At 42.8% G+C, this 22,237-nt stretch overlaps 1 protein-coding gene across 1 annotated transcript in view; it reads left to right on the forward strand.

The window, feature by feature from the left end:
* The first annotated feature begins 411 nt into the window (after positions 1-411).
* Positions 412-22,237, forward strand: part of LOC145406783 (uncharacterized) — a 30,301-nt gene continuing 8,475 nt past the window's right edge. Inside the window, exons 1-8 of the mRNA XM_080277880.1 lie at positions 412-3,487; positions 3,863-4,078; positions 8,522-8,635; positions 9,243-9,586; positions 10,607-10,802; positions 14,138-14,240; positions 14,736-14,866; positions 18,986-21,279. Of these exons, the coding sequence (XP_080134006.1) occupies positions 412-3,487; positions 3,863-4,078; positions 8,522-8,635; positions 9,243-9,586; positions 10,607-10,802; positions 14,138-14,240; positions 14,736-14,866; positions 18,986-21,279 (6,474 nt within the window). The remainder of the gene's footprint in view (positions 3,488-3,862; positions 4,079-8,521; positions 8,636-9,242; positions 9,587-10,606; positions 10,803-14,137; positions 14,241-14,735; positions 14,867-18,985; positions 21,280-22,237) is intronic.

The following is a 22,237-nucleotide window of genomic DNA, read 5'->3' on the forward strand; positions in this document are numbered from 1 at the left end:
CAAGGTAGTTGGATGATGTATATATGTATAGAACATCACATGACAAGGGATTGTCACCCCTCTTTAACTTAAGTCAACAGACTGACTTTGACAGGTGTACCAGTACCATAAGTAAAATGATTTTGTAAAGAAAAATGTAAAAAAAAAAAAAAAAAAAAATCAAGATGGGTAGACTTGTGGGATGGAGCTAGGATTTTAGGCACTTGACTAAGATGTGGATGATTGTGTGGCCCATTTCACTGGGTATGTGATTGCTAGTTCTCTCATTTTGTACTTTTTCTTTCCTTATTTCTGGATCCAACATTACCCCATCTTTAGGTGGATGAGAGGAATATTTTGATATAAAATATATGTATATTATTTGCTTCTGTGTGTTGTAAATCAGATACAGGTACTTTTCTTTCTGAAAGGATGGAAGGGAAGACAGATGAGGAAGATGGTCTGCCAGACATCTACCTGAGTCCATCCCACAACATGAAGAATTTTGGATCTGCCCAGCTCTCCAGTGAAACTGAATCAGGTGCCTGGGATGACACTGACACTGAACAATGGATCCCACTGCCTGCTGAGGTGACCAACACCCAAAACCTTACTATTACCACAGAACCAAGCACAACTTGCCTAGGCCAGAGAGAAGAAATAGAGGGTGGATCATCTCAGGAATCCCAGAATACTTCATTAGTGTTGGGTGATATTCATGAGGCAAGTTTAGATGGGAGCACTCCCTCTATAGAGATTGTGAAAGAAGGAACGAATGTTGTACATTCATATGACCTCAAGAACCAAAGTGCTGTACAGCAGGGAGACAGAAGGTTGACTGGGAAGAGAGGCAAAACACCTGGGTCAGACTCCCCTCACACAGCCAGTCTTGGAGCCTTTGCAAAGGCTTTGCGACGGCCATTGGTTCTGAACACGCAGGTTGGTGTGACCGACAGCACAGAGCTAATTTTCTCACCTGGGGGAGATCAAGGCTTTATGGTTGTGCCATCTCCTCTTACAAACTTTGATGATAGTTGTTCTGATACAGAAGCACCAGAATGGATGTCAGCATATGGAGCTGTTGGGGCAGTGCCAGCCCTTGTGCCAGTCAGAGATGCTGTGGAGGGAGCTGACAGTGCTACCATTCCTGCCCGAAATTATCTTGGAGTCGGAAGTGGAGGGGTGTCCGGTTTAGGGATGCAAGATTTACAGCGAAACTCACCTGCTGGGCTTAGCACTCCAGATGGTGATTTGGATGTGCTGGTCGGTTCCAGCAGTTCTGGGGTAAACAAGAAAATGGAGGCAGCCACAGTGCGGCCTCCAGTGGTGGGCCAGAGTGAAGAGCTGGAGGTTGTAGAACGCAAGGACCTTGGTTCAACAGATGGAGAGGAATCTAGCGATGATGGACAAATTCGTCCACCCCCTAGGACCCCAGGTCCATTCTGCCCCATAGAGGCTCAACCAGGCTCCTTGGGTAGCCAGTCTGAGAATACAGATAGTGTGAAGACTGTTGTGGATCTGAGTCGGGGTGAGATTCATGGATGTGAGACAGACCTTGCAATGGATACTGGTATACAACCAAATGCAGCTCAAATGTGTCTAAAGCCAACGTTTGTTGTGGGTGGCCCTATCAGCCCACGAGGCAAGTTCAGGCAGTTCCAGAACACTGTTCGGGACAGGATGCAGGATATGAAGGCCTCTCTAGAGACACAAGAGGAGGTACTGGAGTTGGATCGTGAACGTTATCTGGCTCAGCCACCATTATTCCCCCCCATTACCTTGGTGAGTGAACAAGAGGTATCCCTTGCCTCAATGGTTTCCGTAGAATCTACCAACCCTCCCGAGTCATCAGAATGTGTTACTTCCCCATCTGTTCTCTCAGTATCCAGTGCTGCCTCTAGCAAAAGAATGGAGTGGGATTCAGGGGCAGATGTGGGCTACAGTGGTGGGGCTACTGTTGGAACTCCTGAGGCAACTCTTACCTCTCTCAGTACACTGGAAAGGATTGCCATTGGTAGTTATGCCTCAGTGCTTAGGACTGAGCCGGAGGGTACTACACAAGTGAGAGAGAGACAGAGGACAGGTAAACGAGGTGGGCGAGTTGGAACAGGGCGAATGGGAGGCCAGTCAGGAGGTGGAAGACAGAACCCAGTCTTGGAGGGGACCACAAGCTCTTCTACCCACTCCTCACCTAGTCACAGGGTCCAGAGAGTGTGTCTCTCATCAAGTGAAGAAGACTTAAGTCACAAAACAGCTAGTCCAGGCCAGAGTCCACGCCGAAAGCCAAGGAGAAGGTCACTAGCACCTGGTAGTCATGAAGGAGACTCTCATAAAAGATCAGCTAGAGCCTATACAGGATTAGACAGAAGGCTTAGGGAACTAAAACAAGAACACAATGAAGGCAAAAGTAGCAGTTTGGTGGAGTTAGGCAAAGTCGGAATGAATTATGCCAAGCATTGCCGAAGCAGCAGCCAGTACTCACTTTCACTTCCTCACCACCTATCAGATAATTTCAGTGCTGAATCTAGCAGAAGTGGCAGTAGAGGGATGACTGGTACTATTAACACCTCCACCTCTACCAGCACACTCATTCCAAGTATGTCCCCACGACCAGCATCAACCAGTACCAGTAGCACTCAGATGGCTGACCCTCTACCAAATGCACACTCATCCCCATCTACTAATTCAAAACACAGCTCCCTTTCTTCCATAGCTGTATCTGAATCCCACCATACTAATGTTCACACCTCAAGCAGTAATAACCCTAGCCCGAGATCCCAAGAAAGCACTGATATTGAGGTTTGGGAGGGTAGGGAGACAGATAATGACAGTATTACCTCACACTCAATCCCCCGACATCATACTAATAATCTCAAAGCTCGGAAAAATAGTGAAAATGCCCGTAATCATGAGAGTATGACAAGGCAGAGTTGTGAGGCAGAAGCATGGAAGGATAAGGAACATCATCAGATGGATTCAACTCTTTCCTCTACACCCTCAAGCAGTGCTCTTCCACACCAGAATGTAGTACATGGGTTGGAAGAAGAGAGTACTGGCGAGTCACTACAAGATTCAAATGCAGCTCTGCAGTCCCTTTCAATCAGAATCCTGGCCCGCATCCAAGCCTTAGGTGAAGCTGGATGCCTTGGTCAAGGTCGTGACTACCATAAGCTTCGGGACTATGCCACCTTCATCGGGATACCAGCTGCCACTGAGGAAGAGCGGCGACTAAGACAGGGCGTTGCCAATGTCATAATGCGCATGTTTGGAGAAATTGGAGGCCTTGATCAAACATCAGAGTCTTCTCATGCTTCTGATACCCTAGCCTCAGAAACCTTCCCTTTGGATACCTTCCCTTCTGCCACTTCCAGCACCCTCCCCTCAGATGTTGCACCTGCTGCTGCATCAGACATATCTGATGCCCAGTCAGGCAAACAGTGGCCAGCTCAGGGCTACAGCGATACCGTCCTCTCTACTGGTCATTCTCTAGATATCCGTCACAGCCCAGGTGAGTTTGTGTGTGTGTGTGCATACATGTGCATACATGCATTCATGCTTTCAGTGACTCCTAAAGTTATCAGTATACTTTGTTGTATGAGTTACTTATGTAACAAGGTAGGCTAATACTTTTTTTTTTTTTTTTTGAGGAGAGGAAAGTTTTGGTCACTATTCATTGTGCAGAAAGCAATTATAGCTGTCACAGCACAGATCAGGAAGTGGAAACACGAAATTGAGATGTCTGTATACTCAGACTCTAATGATGAATGTGATCTTGAAGCATACCTTCTAGATCCTACCATCCCTCAAGAAATTAGTAGGAAAACAGTGTTAGGATGATCATGCTTAGACTTTCACTGTAATCACCAGACTTAACCATCAACAGTGGTGAAAAAAGGTGAGGACATCCAAGAGGAAGAGAAATGTGCCACCTCCAAAAAAGAAGTATCAGAAGAGAAGAGTCAATTATCAAGCGAGTTGGATGTTCCAAGCAGACTGGTGTCAAGAGATGATCGTTGTGTCACACCTGGAGGCACTGTACTTGTGGTGCCATACCATCCCCCCTCAGCTACCCGCACCTACTACATGGCTGTGTCACAAGGTATGCATCCTTATTACAAAATGATTAGTTGGGTTGCCATAGTAGCTGCCATATTCATAAAGCTGAAGTTTGCGTTGTAGTGTTGCTGCTTTGTCAAAAATTGTGGGCAGAAAAGAGTGGCCATCTATAGGGTTTCTCAGCTTTGAGTCAGCTTCCTCTTACTTAGGCTGTTATATTTAGTTAGTGCATTGTAGTAATGTTTTCCCAACGTGTAGCATTTGGAGGGGCAATGGTGCTACAATACAACTACAGTGAAGGAGCATTGTGGTGTGGATGTGGATGTGATAGAAAGTGTTAGGAGAAATACGCTGAAGTGGTTTGACCTTGTGAAGAGGATGGAGAGTAAGAGACTAATGAGGAGAGTGTATGAGAGTGAGATGGAAAGGGGGAGAGGGAGGGGGAGACTGAGGATGAGATGGAGGGATGGGGTAGGAGAGGTATATGAGAGAGGAGGATGTGAAGTGGGGGTAGGGTGGCAGTGAAATGGCAGGTGATAGGATGACATGGAGGCGATTTGTTTGTGGCCACCCCTTACGTACGGGATTAAGGCATCTGACAATATACAGTATACAGTATACTGTTTATATGTAGGTGGGCAGTAACATGTGCTACTAGCCGTGCTACAGCTTTTGTAGCGGCAGTCATAGTGCCATCTCCTTTTCTAACGTGTTGTGATTTCGGTAGCGTCGCTAACAATTTTTGGAAATTTTAGCCGCCTCAATGCTACTGCAACTTTTTAAAACAGAAAATGGTAAATGAAAAAAGTTGGCATATTTGGCATTTTTTATGAATATTTCGCTGAATTTGGCTTTTCTGGACCCCCAAATCTGGCAACCCTGCTTGTGACTGCAAGTGTGAAGTGCGCGCCATGACTCATATTTTTTTGTTAACGTATTACCTAATACAACTTCCAAGATGGACAGATTCCTTAAAGCTGGTTCCAGCCATGCCGACAATAATGTAGACAGTCATGAGGAACCACAGTCCAGCCAGCGAGTTGTGGAGTTGATCTCATCATCTTCCACATTGACTGTGACAGCCAGCTCATCGACACTGCCCACAGCTACTAACTGTGGCACTACTAACCCTTGGCCTTTCATGCATAAGTAATTTTGTTTTATTGATGTCAAGGAAAACAAGTTTGAGTTTAAGTACCTGATATATGCTCCCCAAATGACGTTCCTGTCCGTCAACAAAAAGTCTATGTATAATCTTAAGGTGCATGTTGGCTGTGTGCATCCAAGTACAGTATTTACAATGAGGTCATCAAATGTATTGCCATGGGCACCAAGGAGTGAAAGAGGGAGAAAAGTACCACTGAAGAAGACAACACTCCAAAGAGACAGCAAACCATCGAGCAGGCAGTGGCTAGCCCCTCCAGTCTAGGTGTCACACAGCCTTGCATTGCCACAAAAGTAGTTCATGTACTTATGGAGAATATGCTGCCCCTGGAGGTATGTACTGTAATTTTTCGTGCTAATTTGAATGCTGGTGTTCTTGAATTAGAAACTAGTGCTACTTAGAGCCTGTAGGCTGTGATAGTTTCATAAAAAATAATAATATCCTGGTCACAGATTCATCTTATGTGATTTGTCACAAGGGTATGAGAAGTAATTCCATCTTGTGCAATGTTTGTGATAAGTGGGTGCACAAGGAATGTAGTGGTATTAGAAGTTGTCTGTGAGATAATGCTGATTTCATGTGTGCGGTGTGTCGGGGAGAGCATGTGGAGTGTGTCAGGCATGAAAGGATTGATGAATGAAAATGAAAAAAAAAAAAATGAAATGATTGGTCTTTCTGGTGAGTCTCTCGAGTGTGTGGAAGAGTTTTGTTATCAGGGAGACATGTTAAGTGCTGGAGGTGGGGCTGGAGCTAGCTCTGTTGCTAGAATGAGGAGTGGATGGAAAAAGTTCAGGGAGCTGTTGCCTCTGCTGACACTGAGGGGGCTTTCCGTCTGTGCTAAAGGATCTTTCTATGCAGCATGTATTAGGAGTGTAATGCTGTATGGTAGTGAGACCTGGACAGTAAAGGAAGAGGAAATTCGCAGGCTCAGACATACAGAAACGACAGTGATTAGGTGGATGTGCAGTGCATCCATGAGTGCAAGGCCTGGGGGGGCTTTATTTACATTGGAAGAGCTAAGAGGTAGGATGGGACTGGAGTGTATTGGTGTTGTGATGGGGAGGGGTAGATTGAGGTGGTTTGGGCATGTGGAGAGGATGGGGGATGGCCATTGGGTGCTGAAAATGAGAAGTGTTATATTATGTCAGGAGTAAGGTTGCAAGAGGTAGACCAAAAAAGGCCTGGGATGAGGTAATTGAGTGTGACCTCAAGGATAAGGGACCAAATAGGGAGGCTGCTAGAGATCGAGCAGCATGGAGAGCTGCCATTAGGTGACCAAGGTCGACGCATGCAAGCATGTTGGAGCCTTTAAAAACAAAAATTATTCCTGGAGAGAAGAGAGAGGGTAATTTTAAAATTTGTTAACTATAAATAGCCAAGTGGTTGAATGTAAATAGCCAAGTAGGAGAGGATACACCATTAATATGTACTTACAAATGTTTTTGTTATGTTTTTTGTAGCGGTAGCGACTGCTGCCTTCTGTTTGTAGCGGTAGTGATTGTGGCGTTATATTTATCAGCATTTAACGGTAACGTTAGTGACGCTACACCTTGAAGTAGCAGCTCCCATCTCTGTATATATATATATATATATAAAGTCATCCCTTAACATCCACGGTTTTAACATACACGATTTAGAATATCTGCACATGGCTACAAAAAAAAAAAAAAAATCTTGTTGAACTCTGCTGACACTGTAACATTATCTCAGGCACAGTTCCTGGCTGTTTTAGTACAGTAATGGCATATTCCAGTGAATGAAATATACTGTAACACTCTTCCTTTTGGAGGGAACTTGGATGAGCACAGTACTGTAGTCAGAAGCAGCCATGCAGGAGTATACTATTCATTATTTTTAACATTTAGTGTTCTTGTATTAAATAAAGTGATTGTAAACATGCACATAGGGTTTTTCATTAATTATATAAGGAAATGGGGGGACCAGAGATGTTTTTAAGGGGGGGCAGCAGATATCCACAGATTTTTAACATTCACGGGTGTCTCTGTTACCTAATCCCTGTGGATGTTAAGGGATGACTGTATATATATACCTGTTTATATATATATATATTCATATATATAAATAGAGAGAGAGAGAGAGAGTAAAAGTCCATTAATCTGAACACGGACAATATGAAAATCCCAATAATCTAAATTTTTGAAGAAGGTTGACAAAGACTCCAAAAGTAAAAAAAATCAGTATTAAAAACTTCAAACTGGATGCCAAATGCACCGAAGTGCCGAGCAGTGTGGTCTTGGATCAGGTAATGCATGGATCGGCAACTCCTCATAAACAACCAACCAATTTTGGATCTGTACTGTAGGTTTAAGGAATTTTTCACAGTAATACATGTTAAGTTTTTGTGCTTTTGCAATACTTGCATATTATTATTACCTAACCCTGGAGTTACTCTCTCTAATTGCATTTACCTGCCTACAACTGTTGCTTTCAACATTACCTATTACTGGTGAGTTAAACAACCCAGAACATCTCTTAATTTACCAATTACAGTTCTTGTCTTCAATAATACATTATTAAGTAAAAAGTTTGTGTAATACGTAATGTTAATGTGTGCCATATTGTGTTATGAATGAATGAAAGTGATCCATTTGGTAAAACTGGCTTAAATATGAAATTGCGTGTCTTAGGGTTCCCACCCAAAAGTCCGAAAAATCTGATAATCCAAATGATTCTCAGTCCACTGCCATTCGGATTAACTGACTTTTATTGTATATATATATATATATATATATATATATATATATATATACATGTGTGTATATCATCACCATCATCATCATCAGCTGTTGAGTGTCCACTGCAGGACCAGCTTATCCCGACCGAAGTGGGGACGATACAGCCTATATATCTCTACAAAGTGGCTTAGGCTGTCCGGTAGAGATTGTATGTAGGGTGAGAAGTGTTTGTAACTGTGATTGTAATATTGGAGTGACTTTGGACGTGTGTGTAGTCTGTGAACCAAGTGTAATTGGCCCGCTCAAGCCGTCTGGGTGCAAGCATACTTTATAGTACTGTGTGTGACACTGGTTCAACCACAGCACCCCTTATGTCAGCCAAAGCAGTACAGTACATGTCAGGGTGAACACTCCCAAAGTTTATAACCCTGGCAGGGCACAAACCCTCATTCTCTCATGTATGAAAACTCACACTCTACCACTGTACCACAGAGGCTCCATATATATATATATATATATATATCTTTATATTTTTTGTAGTATATACCATACAGTAAGAAAGTTTTTATTCATTTTATTTATTTATTTATTTATTTATTTTTTCAATAATTTTCCTTCTTGTCAGAACATGAAGAAGGACTGGTGGAGGGAGAGCGAGCCCATGACACTTGCCCTCCCCTCTCCCCAATCCCTTCGCTTTCCTCTCCTGCACCCAACAGAGAGTCTGTGGTGTCCCGAGGTCAGGCAGAGGGCTCGAGGGAGGAGGGCAGTTCAGCCCCTCCTCCTCCTGCTCCATCTATCTCCACGCAAAAGGAAGATGCTGAGAGTGAGAGTATGTGTATAGGACAGTACTGGTGTGTTTTCTTTTGCCTATATACAAGTACCTATACTTTTTAAATTGAATGTTTGGCTGTACTAACAGCATAATATTGATTTTGTTCAGGTGTTACCGTTGCAGTGGAAAAATTACATGGATGTCCATGTCTGTAATTTGGCAAAAATCATTTATGAAGCAAAGTCAGTGGATGCTTTCTTATCCAGGCATTAGAGGTAATCCCTATGGGTACCATATGCAAGTGAGTTAATGTACCACAGTAAGTTTGTGATGCAGAAATAACAGAAATTTATTTTGCTACTTTGTTTTACAGAATGGGTAGGCTTTGGCAGAGAAGTATGGGGAGAGGACAATGAAGCACTGTCTGCAGCCCATGACTGGTGGCAGCAAAGACCACCTGCCCACTCTCCAAGCACATCTGATGATTTATCTCCCACCCTCCACCGTCCTTCTTGGCATCTGCTGAGGCCAACTCGTTGGAAGGAAGGAGAGGATGAGGATGAGGAGAGAGAGGAGGAAGAAGGACAAGAGAGGGCAGCAGCAGAGTGGTGGGCAGGGCAAGGTGGGACTGGGCGTCTTTATCAAGATCGGAGAGGTACCCTTCACCTTGCACAACAACCTCCAGGTTACCAAGAGGATCGTGACAGTCACCCTTCAGAGTCACCTTCTGACCAAGATCCCCGCCGTCCAGCCCCATCCCGGCTACCATGGACCAGCTCAGGTTCGGAGTCAGCATATGAAACCATTAGAGAGCGACACAGAAGAGTGGATGAGGCTTTGGCATCTTCCTTCGAGTTCTACTCCACTTCTCCTCGCCCTGCTCGTTTGATGTCCTGCACTCCTCCATCTGGCCAGGTTTGTCCATGCAGAAGCTGCTGTACACTGTTTTTAAGCACAACATCATCATCATCGTTGTTATCATCGCTGTCACCGTCGTTGATCATCAGTCATCATCATCATCATCATCATCATCATCGTTGTTGTTGTTGTCATCGTCATTGCTGTTGTCAGTCATCATCATCATCATCGTTGTTGTTGTTGTTGTCATCGTCATCGCTGTTGTCAGTCATCATCATCATCATCATCATCATCATCATCATCATCATCATCATCCATCCTCATCATCATCATCAACAACACAACTATAATAACAGCAGCAACAGCTAGAACAACAACAATAACAACAACAACAGCAGCAGCAAAAACCTGTATTAGTCTTCAACTTAATACCCCCCCAAAAGAAAAACTATTACGTTGAGAGCCCAGTAATTTAGTGGATGGCTACCATTAACGTGGAATGTACTATCGTGGGATTGAGACTGAAGTGTGGCTGCAAATTGTGTAACTAGTCTCATAGGCATTCACTCATAGGTTGGGACCTCAGCCACAAATACAGTACATGGAATCAGAGCTCAGCCTGATACTCTCACAGTTACCATCATGCAGACTTCTGACCTCACCATGTGATATATCCAGAGTTAGGGAAGAAAACATTCTGGCCACATTCAAAGTGCCAAGACTACTAAGAGGGAGGGGATAGTGTAAATCAGGGATCTCCTTCTGTGTTTTAAATTTACCCCCAAACTAATCATATATTTATGCCAATCAGACCATGTTAAGAAACTACTGTACCCATGGAAAACAGTTTCAAATGAAATCTGGTTTCAAGAATTTTGTCTTTGTTAGTGCAGTTTTAGAATTAAACTTGATGAACTCTCAGAATATTTTCAGTGAGAGCCTAGCTACTACTCTTTGTTAGTGCAGTTTTAGAATTAAGCTTGATGATGAACTCTCAGGATATTTTCAGTGTGAGCCTAGCTATTACTCTTCTAACACTGTACTTTCCCACATTTATATGAATATAATGGTGAACAGAATGATGATGATGATGATGGTGAGGAAGACGAGAACTTGGGACAGCAGGAAAGCCCATCTGCCCACATTGCAAGTCCCCCTGGCATTCCAAGTCCACAGGAGAGTGACCGTCTGCTTACCAATAAAACCAGAAGCTACTCATTGAACCCATCATCTTATATAGATAGCCACCAGACCTCACCCTCTAGTCACACAGGTAAGTTGGCATTATTTTGGTGGAATGGTTGTTTTTGTGACCCCAATTTCATCTGAAAGTGAAGCTGGTGGACTGCAGACTGAAGTTGCTCTTCTGCTATCCACCATCCTCCATTCAGGGACAGGGAAGGAGATGAGGAATGTTTGTATAACCAGGAAGTAGGTCAGTCCAATTACATTAGTGCCTCCACATGATGGCACCTCTGAAAAGGCCATGTCATTATCACTGTGATTTTAAAGCCATTGAATAAAGCTAATACAGTGCTTTCATGGGTCAAGATACACCATGGATAGGTTATCCAGGGTAGATGGGTAACTGAGTACCTGTACTTCTCACTGTATAGTCATATTCCATCCATCCATCCATCCATCCATCCATCATCCAATCCTACATTTCCCCATGAGGAGCGTAGGACCCCGGGGCTAGGCAGTTGGTCCCGACATTAAAGATGAGAGTGACCAGCCTCACTCATCCCTCAGTGGCAATACATGAGCCATCAATCCCAACCACCCCATGGATGTAAACCTTCATGGGCTTAATCCAATTGGAGTGCGAAAATTACCCACTAAACCACCAGGTGCCAAAATTTGGTTTTATGGTTACCACCCAGCATAGTAAATGGTTTCCTGGTGTACAGGAAACCATTTGGCTTGTCACTCAGTGTAGAGTCACCCACAGGCAGAAGGAAGAGGAAAGAATTAAGGAAAGAAAGACAGCAGAGGGAGTGTAAAGTCACTTGTAGGCAGAAGGACAAGGAAAGAATGAAGGAAAGAAAGACAGAAGAGGATGGAAGGAAAGAATGATGGAGGAGAGGAACAGGCAGACACTCGACAGCAGCACTACATCGAGTGAGTGGATGGTGAGCTAGTCATAGTAACATATACAATATATATCTGAGTGGTTTGATTAGCCCCTTCTCTGTGGCTAAGTTGGCAAAAGTGAGGCCCCTGTTGAGGCCATCCACCCAAAAGTTTCCCATTTTCTATTCAATAATTTTCGTATTAATGCACGATAAAAAAAAAAAAAAAAAAAAAAAAAAAAAAATGCATGCACAAGAAAGCTAAACCTTTCTGTTTACTCATGAGCACTTCAGTGAATGTCTAAATGCTCCTGCATTGTTGTAGAGATAAGTGGGAGCAGTGTCATTTTTGGTGTTCTTGTGCATCGCTGTAGCTGTCCTTCGTTCTCAATGACCCTCAGTTTCGCCCACCACCCTTCACTTCACCACCATGCGCCACTCTACACATCACTTAGGTTTGCACTATAGTGTATGTGTCACTTAGCTTTTGAATATCGTTATTACAGACATTGTAAAATAAAACAGTGTTCTGTTGAACGACTAGTCAGTAATAGTAAATAATGCTAAACCCAATTATATATATACTGTGTATATATATATATATATATATATATACACAGTAATCCCTCTACTAGCCGATGTAATAGAGCCAAAGGCATGTCCGGAAAGTGGTCCCATCCGGAAAGTGGGCCCCTAGCACCTGGTCTGGTACATAAGGACTCTAACCCAGCCTAACTTTGAAAGCCACCTAAAGAACTCCCTACCAGACATGCATAGCACCTATTTAAACCTATTTAAGACCCTATTCACACCAATAATGGACATAAAGCTTGAAATAAATGAAAAGGAACCAAAGAATGAGGAATTAGAGTGACTGTACCTCAGCAAGGGTACTTACAGCATGTTTGTGGCTGGCTTTTCTAAGGCTTTGGCAGTGGTGAAAATGCTCTTGAAGCACATACAGTAATCCAGTGTTGTGCTGCACTTAGCTTTTTGCACTGTGAGTTATAATTGTTTAACACTGCACTTTGTTCTTAACTGCACCATGCCAGTTTCAACCGCCAATTTGCACTCCACAGTTAATCCTTTGCACTCTAAACTCTAATTTCTTAACACTGCACAACACTGTAAATTCCTGTGTGGTTTAGTGGTGAGGTATTTCAGTTTATTCACTGTTTATTCACAAAAAATGAGCACATGTGGCTTCCATTGCGATAGGCATCTACTCGCCATCGAAGTTAGGCAGTAACTGTTGGAGTGTTGGTGATGGGGAAACAGAGTTGCCAGATCGCAACGGCCACATTACCAAACTCCTCAGTTTTCATTACCAAATTTAGCTTTTCATTACCAAATTTGTAAAGCTAGCATTTATTCTTTGCTAATTATATATACAAGTGGAAATACATGTAATCACTCTTCTCATAATTAACAGCATGTTGATTATTTTCACGCTATGTTGGCTAGCAGATTAATCAGAGAGAGCAAACAATCCACCATCTCCATCCTTTGTATCCTCATACATGTGAAAAATCCGTTTGGTAATGCATTATTCTGATTCATTACCAAACAAATTTTTCATTACTAAAATGGCCCACATTTGGTAATGAAAAATACCAAATGGCAACCCTGACAGGGGAGGAGGGAGGAAGGAAGGGGTGAAGGGGTCGTGGTGTAAGCCAGCTGTTCGGTGCTGCCTGGCAGTTTCAAATTACTGGTGGGAAAAAATTCTGATTTTGGGGGTATTTTGTTCTTTTTGGGGCCATTTTTGGGTTCCGAAGGTCCAGGCCCACAATGTCCGGTAAGTGGGGTGACTGGAAATTGGGTGTCCAGAAAGTACGGGGATTACTGTATACAGTATATATATATATATATATATATATATATATATATATATATATATATATATATATATATATATATATATATATATATATATATATATATATATATATATATATATATATATATATATATATATATATATATATATAAAACTTGTACCAGACACTTTCATTTTCCAAATATTTTATTCTCTTTCACTTCTGTCTCAGATATATACATTTTATGAGTCACTTTTCTAGAAGTTGACAAGTGTGTGAAAGTCATGGCAGCACTCTCCCAGACATAAGCCAACCTTTCTGTCAGGGTGCTATGTTGTCACTTAGCTTGGTACTTGTTCATGCCTGCTAGTGTTCATGCACACATAGCAGGAAGCTAAAATGATGAACTAGCAACTCCAAGCGTGAGTGGATGAATACACAAAGTTCCCGGGGCAGAATACAGGACACAACTTTTAAAACAGAAATGTGGATTTTAATATGAACTCCACAGTCTGTCGATAAGTCCACAGAAGATGGTAGCAGTTAAGAGGTTAAGTTACAGCACTTAAGTAAGTCCCACTACCAGTATATCTTGTATATTGGAAATAACTATTATTTTTTACAGGTAATCAATAAGAGAGATAGACTAGTTTGTTTTTTCTTACTCATGAAAAATAACAGGATTGTGCAACAAATTCGTTCTTTCTCACTGACAGAAGGTAATGATTTGAGCAGCCAGATTTCGCTCATCCAGCTGCAGAAGCAGCGTCATGTCCGCAAGATCCAACGACACATACTTACTTTAGAAAAACTAGAAAAGTGAGTGATAATTTATATATCATTGCATCACAGCGTTGATATGAAAGACGGTTACTTTCTTTATTCTGTTACTAAAAAATATTATAACATTTTCTCCATCTCAAAATAACATCATCTTGTTATAGCATAGCACACTTCTACCCAGGCTTTCAATAATCCTCCCACTTCTCTCCCCACGTTCATTTTTTTTTGCATCCCTCACTTTCTCCACAACACTTCCTTGTTTATGTTTACATTTCCATCACTCTTAATGCCTTTTTAGTTTCTAGCTTTTGCCTGATCTTTTTTAACTTTTGCTGCTGATATAGTCTTTGGAATTTTACTTGCACCATTGAGCTTATTTGAATACCGTATGTAAATTTTTTTTGTTCTCTCTCGTATATCAGCTCTCGAGTATAGTGTTAATAGCTATTCTCTTTTACCTTAATGATGTTTGGTAAGAAAAATAATATGACTGGACACTAACGTATTGGAATGTTTTTGCATTGATACCAGAGCTCTTTTGGAGCAGCTTGGAGACAGTTTCGGATCTGAGGGTAGTTTCTGTCGACGGGTGACAGAAGGACGCTCTCACACGGAGTCTGACAACAACGGCAGGACTCATCGAGCCATCTTTGGACAGTCTGGTATGACAAGTTCATGACTCTGAAATGTCCTAAGTTGCAACACCTTTAGTTTTAAGAGAAAGGGAGGAGGCTGTAGCGCCAGCTATCAGGGTGGTACTCCTGAGGGGAATGGGAGTGCTGGTGATAGGGAGAGCTGGAGCTCCTGTTTCACTAGCTACTTAACCATCCCCCTTTGCTTACCTTTTCAATGTGAACTAACATGGAGAGTAGACCAGCATGCTCTCCCAAACACATCCTCAGACTATCTCACACACTACACCACATGTGCTTTACATATCACACAACATATTCCATTACGTTACAGAGGTTGACGCCAGCAAGGGCATGCGGCCAGAAAACTTTGCCCCCACTGCCTAGTGGTGGGCCTTTTGAGGAGAGGTGTGATGAGGGCTCCGGCAGCATAGATCGTGGGGCTGGAGTGAGATGGTGCTCAAACCTGTGCTAGAGGGTACAGGGCATTTCAGTTACCAGGCTGCCACTTCCGCCCAATAGAGATGGGTCCAAACCCGGGAGTAGCACCCCAGGAGGCTGCCCTATCACTGAGTGTATAATGGTGGGGCAGTTACCGTGCCAAGGTGTGCTTGGAGGGTGTCGCTGTAGCAGTCCTGGCAGGGTGTCCCGAGGCCACTACCACAGCCATGGTCAAGGCTGGTGGGCTAGGGGTCCCAGATCCATTGCCTGGACCTGGGACTGTGCAGTGGGTGGGGCCTGTGGCATGTCTGTCTCCTTTATTTTTTTTACTGATTATGACCAAGTTAAAGAATGAAATTCAAAGCAAGCATGAGGACACTAAATCACCCAGGGGGATCAGAGTGGCACTGTGGAATATAGGAAGTTTGAGGGGTAGAGTGGGAGAGGTGGTTGAGACATTGAGTAGGAGGTGGGTGGATGTGGGATGTGTGTAAGAAGTCTGGTATAGGGGTGGATCAGCCAGAAAGATTGGTGGGAGGGATTATTTTTTACAAGTTCTTTTTGCAGGTTAGGACAGATGGATATGGTGATGTGGGCGTGTTGGTTGGGGAGAAATGGGTGAAATTTATCATGAAAGTTATGAGAGTAAGTGATAGGATAATAGTAGTGAAGATTTTGTTCGGTAGGGAAATGGTTGCATTTATTTCGGTGTATGCTTCATAGGCAGGCTTGGATGAGGTAGAGAAGGATAGATTTTGGGATGACTTAATATGTGTAGTAAGTGGTATGGGGGATGATGAGATTTTAGTTCTGGGTGGGGAGTACATGGGGGATGTGCATAATCAAGAAATGAGGAAGAGGAAAGGATACTCAAGTTTGGGGAGGCAATGAACATGATTGTGTGCAACACACATTTTAGGAAAGGAGAGAGCAGGTTGATTATATACGAGCCAGGGGGAAATAGCAGCCAGATAGACAATTTCCTGGTCAGGAGGGCCGATAGGAAGCTAGTGAGGGATGTTAAAGTTACAGGGAGCAAGAAATGTGTGCAGCAACACAAGTTATTGATTTGTGACTTGGTGCTTAAGGAGCATGTGATGAAAAAGAGGACCTATGGTCCTAAGAGGAAAATATGGAAATTAAAAAACCAAGGAGTAAAGGATGCCATCTAGAGGGAGATGAGGAGAGGAGTGGCTGAACAGGGAGACGTTGACAGAAGTGTTAGTGAACAAAACAGAGTCCCCAAGAGCAACCACTTTGAAAGTTGCTGATTCAGTATGTGGATGGACAAGAGGCCCACCAAGACATAAAGTAACCTGGTGGTAGGATGAGGATATAGAAGCTGCAGTAAAGGAGAAAAGAAGGCTTTTCTGAGAATGGAAGATGGTAACAGAGATGACTACTTGGCTGCCTAGCATAGGACTAGAAAAGAGTTTTACAGGGCGAAGTCTGGGCCACAGAGACTTTTACTTGATAACCTAAATTGTGTAGCAAGGAAGAATATGATATTTAAAGTGGCAAATCAGATGAAGAGGGAGAATAGGGATATCATAGGTGAGCATTGTGTGAAGAATGATGAAGGAAGGATAATGGTGAACAGTGGGGATATTAAAGGTGCATGGAGAGAGCATTACAGCTGGTTCTTGAATGAGGAGTCTGACTGGGACAGAAAGCTTGGAGCCTGTAGATCCAGTGTTTGGCCCATGGTCTTGATTGATGCTGCTACTGTGCGTGGGGCAGTATGTGGGATGTAGGTGAGGAAGGCAGCAGGTGTGTCTAGGTTGACTGCTGAAATGTTGAAAGCCCCAGGAGATATAAGAATGAGGTTAGTCACTGACCTGATAAATACGATTATATATGAGTATGTGTCCCAGATGATTGGCTGAAGAATGTAATCGTAAATGTGTACAAAGGGAAGGGTGATGCCCCGGAATGAGGGAGTTATGGGGGCATAAAACTTTTAGACCAGATAATGAAAGTAATGGAGAGAGTTCTAGAAGGTATGATTAGAGAAAGAGTGAATATTGATGAGATGCAGTTTGGGTTTATCCCAGGCAAAGGGACCACAGATGCCATATTCTTTGTTCAACAGCTTCTGGAAAAATATATAGGAAATAAAAGGGAACTGTGCTTTGTTTTTGTTGATTTGGAGAAGGCCTTTGACAGAGTCCCTAGAGAGATGGTGAAGTGGGCAATGAGAAAGCTTGGGATCAAGGAATGGCTGGTTAGGGTGGTTATGGCCGTGTATGTGGGTGCTTGCACCGAGGTAAGGGTGAATGGAGATTTAAGTGATGAGTTTTTTGTGAATGTTGGTGTGCACCAGTGGTCAGTTTTGAACCCCTTGTTGTGTATCATGGTACTTGAAGCCCTCTCACTTGACTTCAGAAACGGACTCCGGTGGGAGATGTTGTATGCTGATAATTTGGTGTTGATTGCATAGAATGACAGGGAGATGGAGGAGAAATATAGGAAGTGAAAAGATGGTATGGGGCACAGGGGCTTAAGAGTAAATGCAGATACAACAAAAGTGATAGTGTCTAGGGCTAGTGGCGGTACTGTCAAGGAAGAGGGAGAGTGGTCATGTGTAATTTGCCACAATGGCGTGGGAAGTAATTCCATCTTGTGTAGTGTCTGTGACAAGTGAGTGCATTAGAGATGTAGTGGTATTAGAGGTATACTGCAAGATAATGTTGATCTCGTGTGTGGTGTGTCGGGGAGACCATGTGAAGGTTGTCAGGCATGAAAGGATTGAACTTGCTGGTAAGTCTCTTGAGTGTGGAAGAGTTTTGTTATTTGGGAGACATGTTATGCGCTGGAGGTGGGACTGGAGCTAGCTGTATGGCTACAGTGAGGAGTGGTTGGAAGAAGTTCAGGGAGCTGTTGCCTATCCTGTCATTGAGAGGGCTTTCCCACAGTGCTAAGGGATCTTTGTATGCAGCATGTGTTGGGAGTACAGTATAATGCTGTATGGTAGTGAGACCTGGGCAGTAAAAGAAGAGGATATTCGCAGGCTTAGATGTACAGAAACGACAATGATTAGGTGGATGTGTAGTGCGTCCCTGAGTGTGAGGCCTGGGAGAGCTAGGTTTTCGATGGAAGAGTTGAGGGGTAGGATGGGACTGGAGTGTAGTGGTGCTGTGATGAGGAGAGGCACGGTAGATTGAGGCGATTTGGGCATGTGGAGAGGATGGGGGATGATGGGTGCAGAAAGTGAGAAGTGTTAATGTTGGGAATTGGGTTGCAAGAGGTAGACCGAAAAAGACCTGGAACAAGGTCATTGAGTGTGATTATCAGGGATAAGGGACGAAATAGGGAAGCTGCCAGAGATTGAGCAGCCTGGAGAGCTGCTATTAGGTGACTAAGGCCAATGCATGCAAGCATGTTGGAGCCTTCAAAAATGAAACGAAACAAAATGAAAGCTCTAGAGCTGTAAATTTCTGCCGGTAAGTGCAAATAACAGTACAGTACAGCACAGGTAATGATGATGGTTATGCATTATAATGAATCATTTATTTAGTGAATAATGATATAATTTTTTATTTCTTTCATGTTCTGGAATGGTATACAGAATACAGTTTTGGATACATTAATAATAAACAGCAATTTTTATGTTGTCTTTAAACAATATCATTATTTAGGTGAACTGCTGCATGAAAAGATACTGTAATTAATTACAGTACTAGACACACTGTACTTTGTCTATTACAGGGACTGGGATGAGCAGCTTAGCATCCAGTGACTACAGTGAACAAACGAGTCACCACCACTCAGATAAAGCACTTCATGGTCAGAGGCGAGCAAGTCGACCAGTTGGTCAGGCCACTGGCTCAGATACCAGAGAGCCACATGGGTCAAGAGTTACATCAAGTCGAGCCACAGGTGAATCGCATACTTCTTCTCCTCGGGCCACTACAAGTCTGGTCAGCTCTGACCTAACAAATTCTCGAGCATCCACTATTGGGCAGATGGAAGAGGAGGTATGGAAGCTGGCATCCGTGGAAGAAAAATCACGCCAGTTTCTGCGAAGATCCAAGGAGACTAAGCACAAGTCCAGGAATGGTAAGCAGATATCAGTATCTTCAGAAATAAAGAGTCTTAAACGAGAAGAACCCAGAGGAGAGGAAGGTCCAGGTCAACAGGCACGCACCTTTCAAGTACCAGATGCACACTCCTCTCAGAAAAGCAGCACAGAAGTTTCCCCAGTTGCAAGGCAGAAGCTCCATAGTGCAGGCAGAAACAGTAATGATTTAGGAATAATGGGAATGCCTGACAGTAGCAGGCAATCCCATTCTGCATGGACAGTATCAGAGGATGAGGTAAGAGCATCTGATACCCATATATCAAGGAGGGGAGATGGAAGGGAGTCGAGAGATAAAAGTCAAGTAGGAAAAAGGACAGGCAAGAAGGGTGATAGGAGTACTGTTCCACATTCCCTTCAGAAGAAGGATACCATTACCACCTCCAGTTCCTCCTCTTCAGCTCAGAGAAGCCCCTTAGTTGATAAACATGATTTTGGGCAGATGTTCCCCAGTACTGAGAATATCCGTTTATTTGGTTCAGAAGTGGGGATACAGACCGGTGACTCATTATTATATCCATCGAGGAAAATGAGAATTGTGAGTAGTGCTGGTAGTGGCAGTAGCAGTAGTTCTCCAACACATTCCACCACCACCACAACCACTACAAGCTGTAGAGGAAAAAATACAGAGCAGCTTGAAAATCAGGCAAGTTTAAAGCCTGATATTACCAGAGAAAAAAGCACAAGTGTTAGTAGCCATAACCAGGCTTGTGCAACCTCAGCCAAGAATGACCTGATTACAGACAGCAATGACAACAATGTTAACAGTTCATCCAAGGGCAGATCAAGTAGGGTGACAAAGAAAATTACAGAGGAACGGGAAAACTTCTGTGCACAGAGGCAGCAAGATGAAAAAAAAAAGAAAAGTAAATCAGGGATCAAAGATGCTTCAAGAGAAGTATCCCATACCAAACCTTATAAAAAATCAGTCATCTCAGACAACAGAAGTGCAAAGGAGGAGACTGTTGACCAAAGGAGAAAAGCTGATGCTGGCTATTCAAAAGAGAAGAAACACATTTTAGACCACAGGAGACCACGGTCAGGGACAAGGAGAGACAGAGTTCAACCTAATCTAAACCATAAAGCCTCAGCATGTACTCAAGGGTTTGAGAGAGAGAAGATTAGTGGAATGAAGTATGGAAATATTAAAAATGTGGTTAACAGAAGAAGAGGTGGAGAACCAGAAACTGAGAGTGAAGACAGACCTGAAGGTACAAGCAGAAGTGAATATTCTTCTTTGCCTGACACTGGTAGGGACAAAAGCCTTTCCTCAAGGTACAGTGTGAGTTCTGAATCCACAAGCACAGGGGAGGTTGGAGAGGCTGAAATTGAGAATGAGGTCGAAAACAAAATCAGACGAGACAGTAGAGGAGAGCATGATGGTACACAGCTCAGTGAAGATCAGGTTAATCAGCTACAGCACCCAGCATATCAAGGAACAGAATCTGCACATGTTAATGCAGTTCAAGTTGAAGAGTCGTTGCAGGTCAAGAGAGCAGAGTATCCAGTATTCATTGTCCCACCTCCTCCCGGTCAAAGATCGAGGAAAAATGAAGGACATATAGATAGTTATAGCAAGTTCCATTTTGAGAAGAAAGGACATGAACTGCCGGCCACTTCAGAGCTGAATGAGGATTCAGATGCAATGAGGAGACCCAGGAATCAGATGATGTATACAAGTGGCAATCAAGTAAAGTTCACATCTATCACAAATACATACGCATCTGACTCACTGACAGCTGTGCATCATAGAGCAGTTGCTGGCCAAACAGATGTGAGAACATGTGTCATCAAATGCAAAAAGCCTGTTAAGTTTGATATTCCCCTAGAAAATAAAGAGAATTTCCATCCACATCATACAACCATTACTATGAGTGTGGGACTGCCACCAAAGAAGACGACTGAGGACAATCTTTCACTCCAGGTATGACATGTTAATTACAGTTAATGAAGTAGCTGTTAGTGATTTCTGTCTGTGAGTGTTTTGTTATACCACCCTATGCCATAAAAAAAGACAGAAAGAGAGACATCAGAGATTGATGTGATGATGGCATCCCATATACTGTATTGTATATCCTCATATTTGGATTATGGAAATGAAGACAAACTTTTCACAAATTTGATGTATGGGCAGTTTTTAGCAGTCTGAAATAATACTGAATTTCGTGATATTTGAGGTAATTTTGCTTACTTGTTTGGGATAGTCATCATCATTATCAATACTTATTTTCATTAAGAAAACATGGTTTGTAGGACAGACAAAGAGGAATAAATAAGCACAAAAGTTGGCAACAGGAGAATTCTCTAAACACTATTTGCACAAGGTATCTGGTTAACAGATATATAAAGGACTTGTGTACATGAACAAGTGTTTTCATTAACTTTGTTTTTGCATCATGTCATCGTAGCTTTCGGCCAGCAGTAATGTCATCTAGCATAACAGAAAAATGGCTGTGGACTTGGCATTTAGTTTTCCTTGTGTATATCCATTGGTCAGTTCAGGTCACTGCAAGTACTGTTGTATCTGTCTATTTACTGTGTTTATTTATTTATTTATTTATTTTTATTATGTATATATTTTATCAGCCATGTTCAGATGTAATAAGAACAATCAAGGTCTATTTTGTTTATTCTGGTCCAGTCAGGTCATTTCTAGTCCACCAAGACCAGTTTAGGATGAGTTATAGCTAGCAATTCCAGTTTATTAGGGCCACGTCAGGTTCAGTCAGACTCATCACTTCCATCTACAGTAGTCAGGTCATTTTAGGGCAGTTCAGATCTCATGAGGCCCATTTAGATGCATTTAGCTCCATTCACATCCTACACATTTATCCAAGTTTGGCTACTTCGTTCAACTCAAGTATGTTTGAACATTCAGCCCA

This window comes from Coenobita brevimanus, chromosome 71 (assembly GCF_032717465.1).
Source record: "Coenobita brevimanus isolate Jiangsu-jjx chromosome 71, ASM3271746v2, whole genome shotgun sequence".
Taxonomy (NCBI): domain Eukaryota; kingdom Metazoa; phylum Arthropoda; class Malacostraca; order Decapoda; family Coenobitidae; genus Coenobita; species Coenobita brevimanus.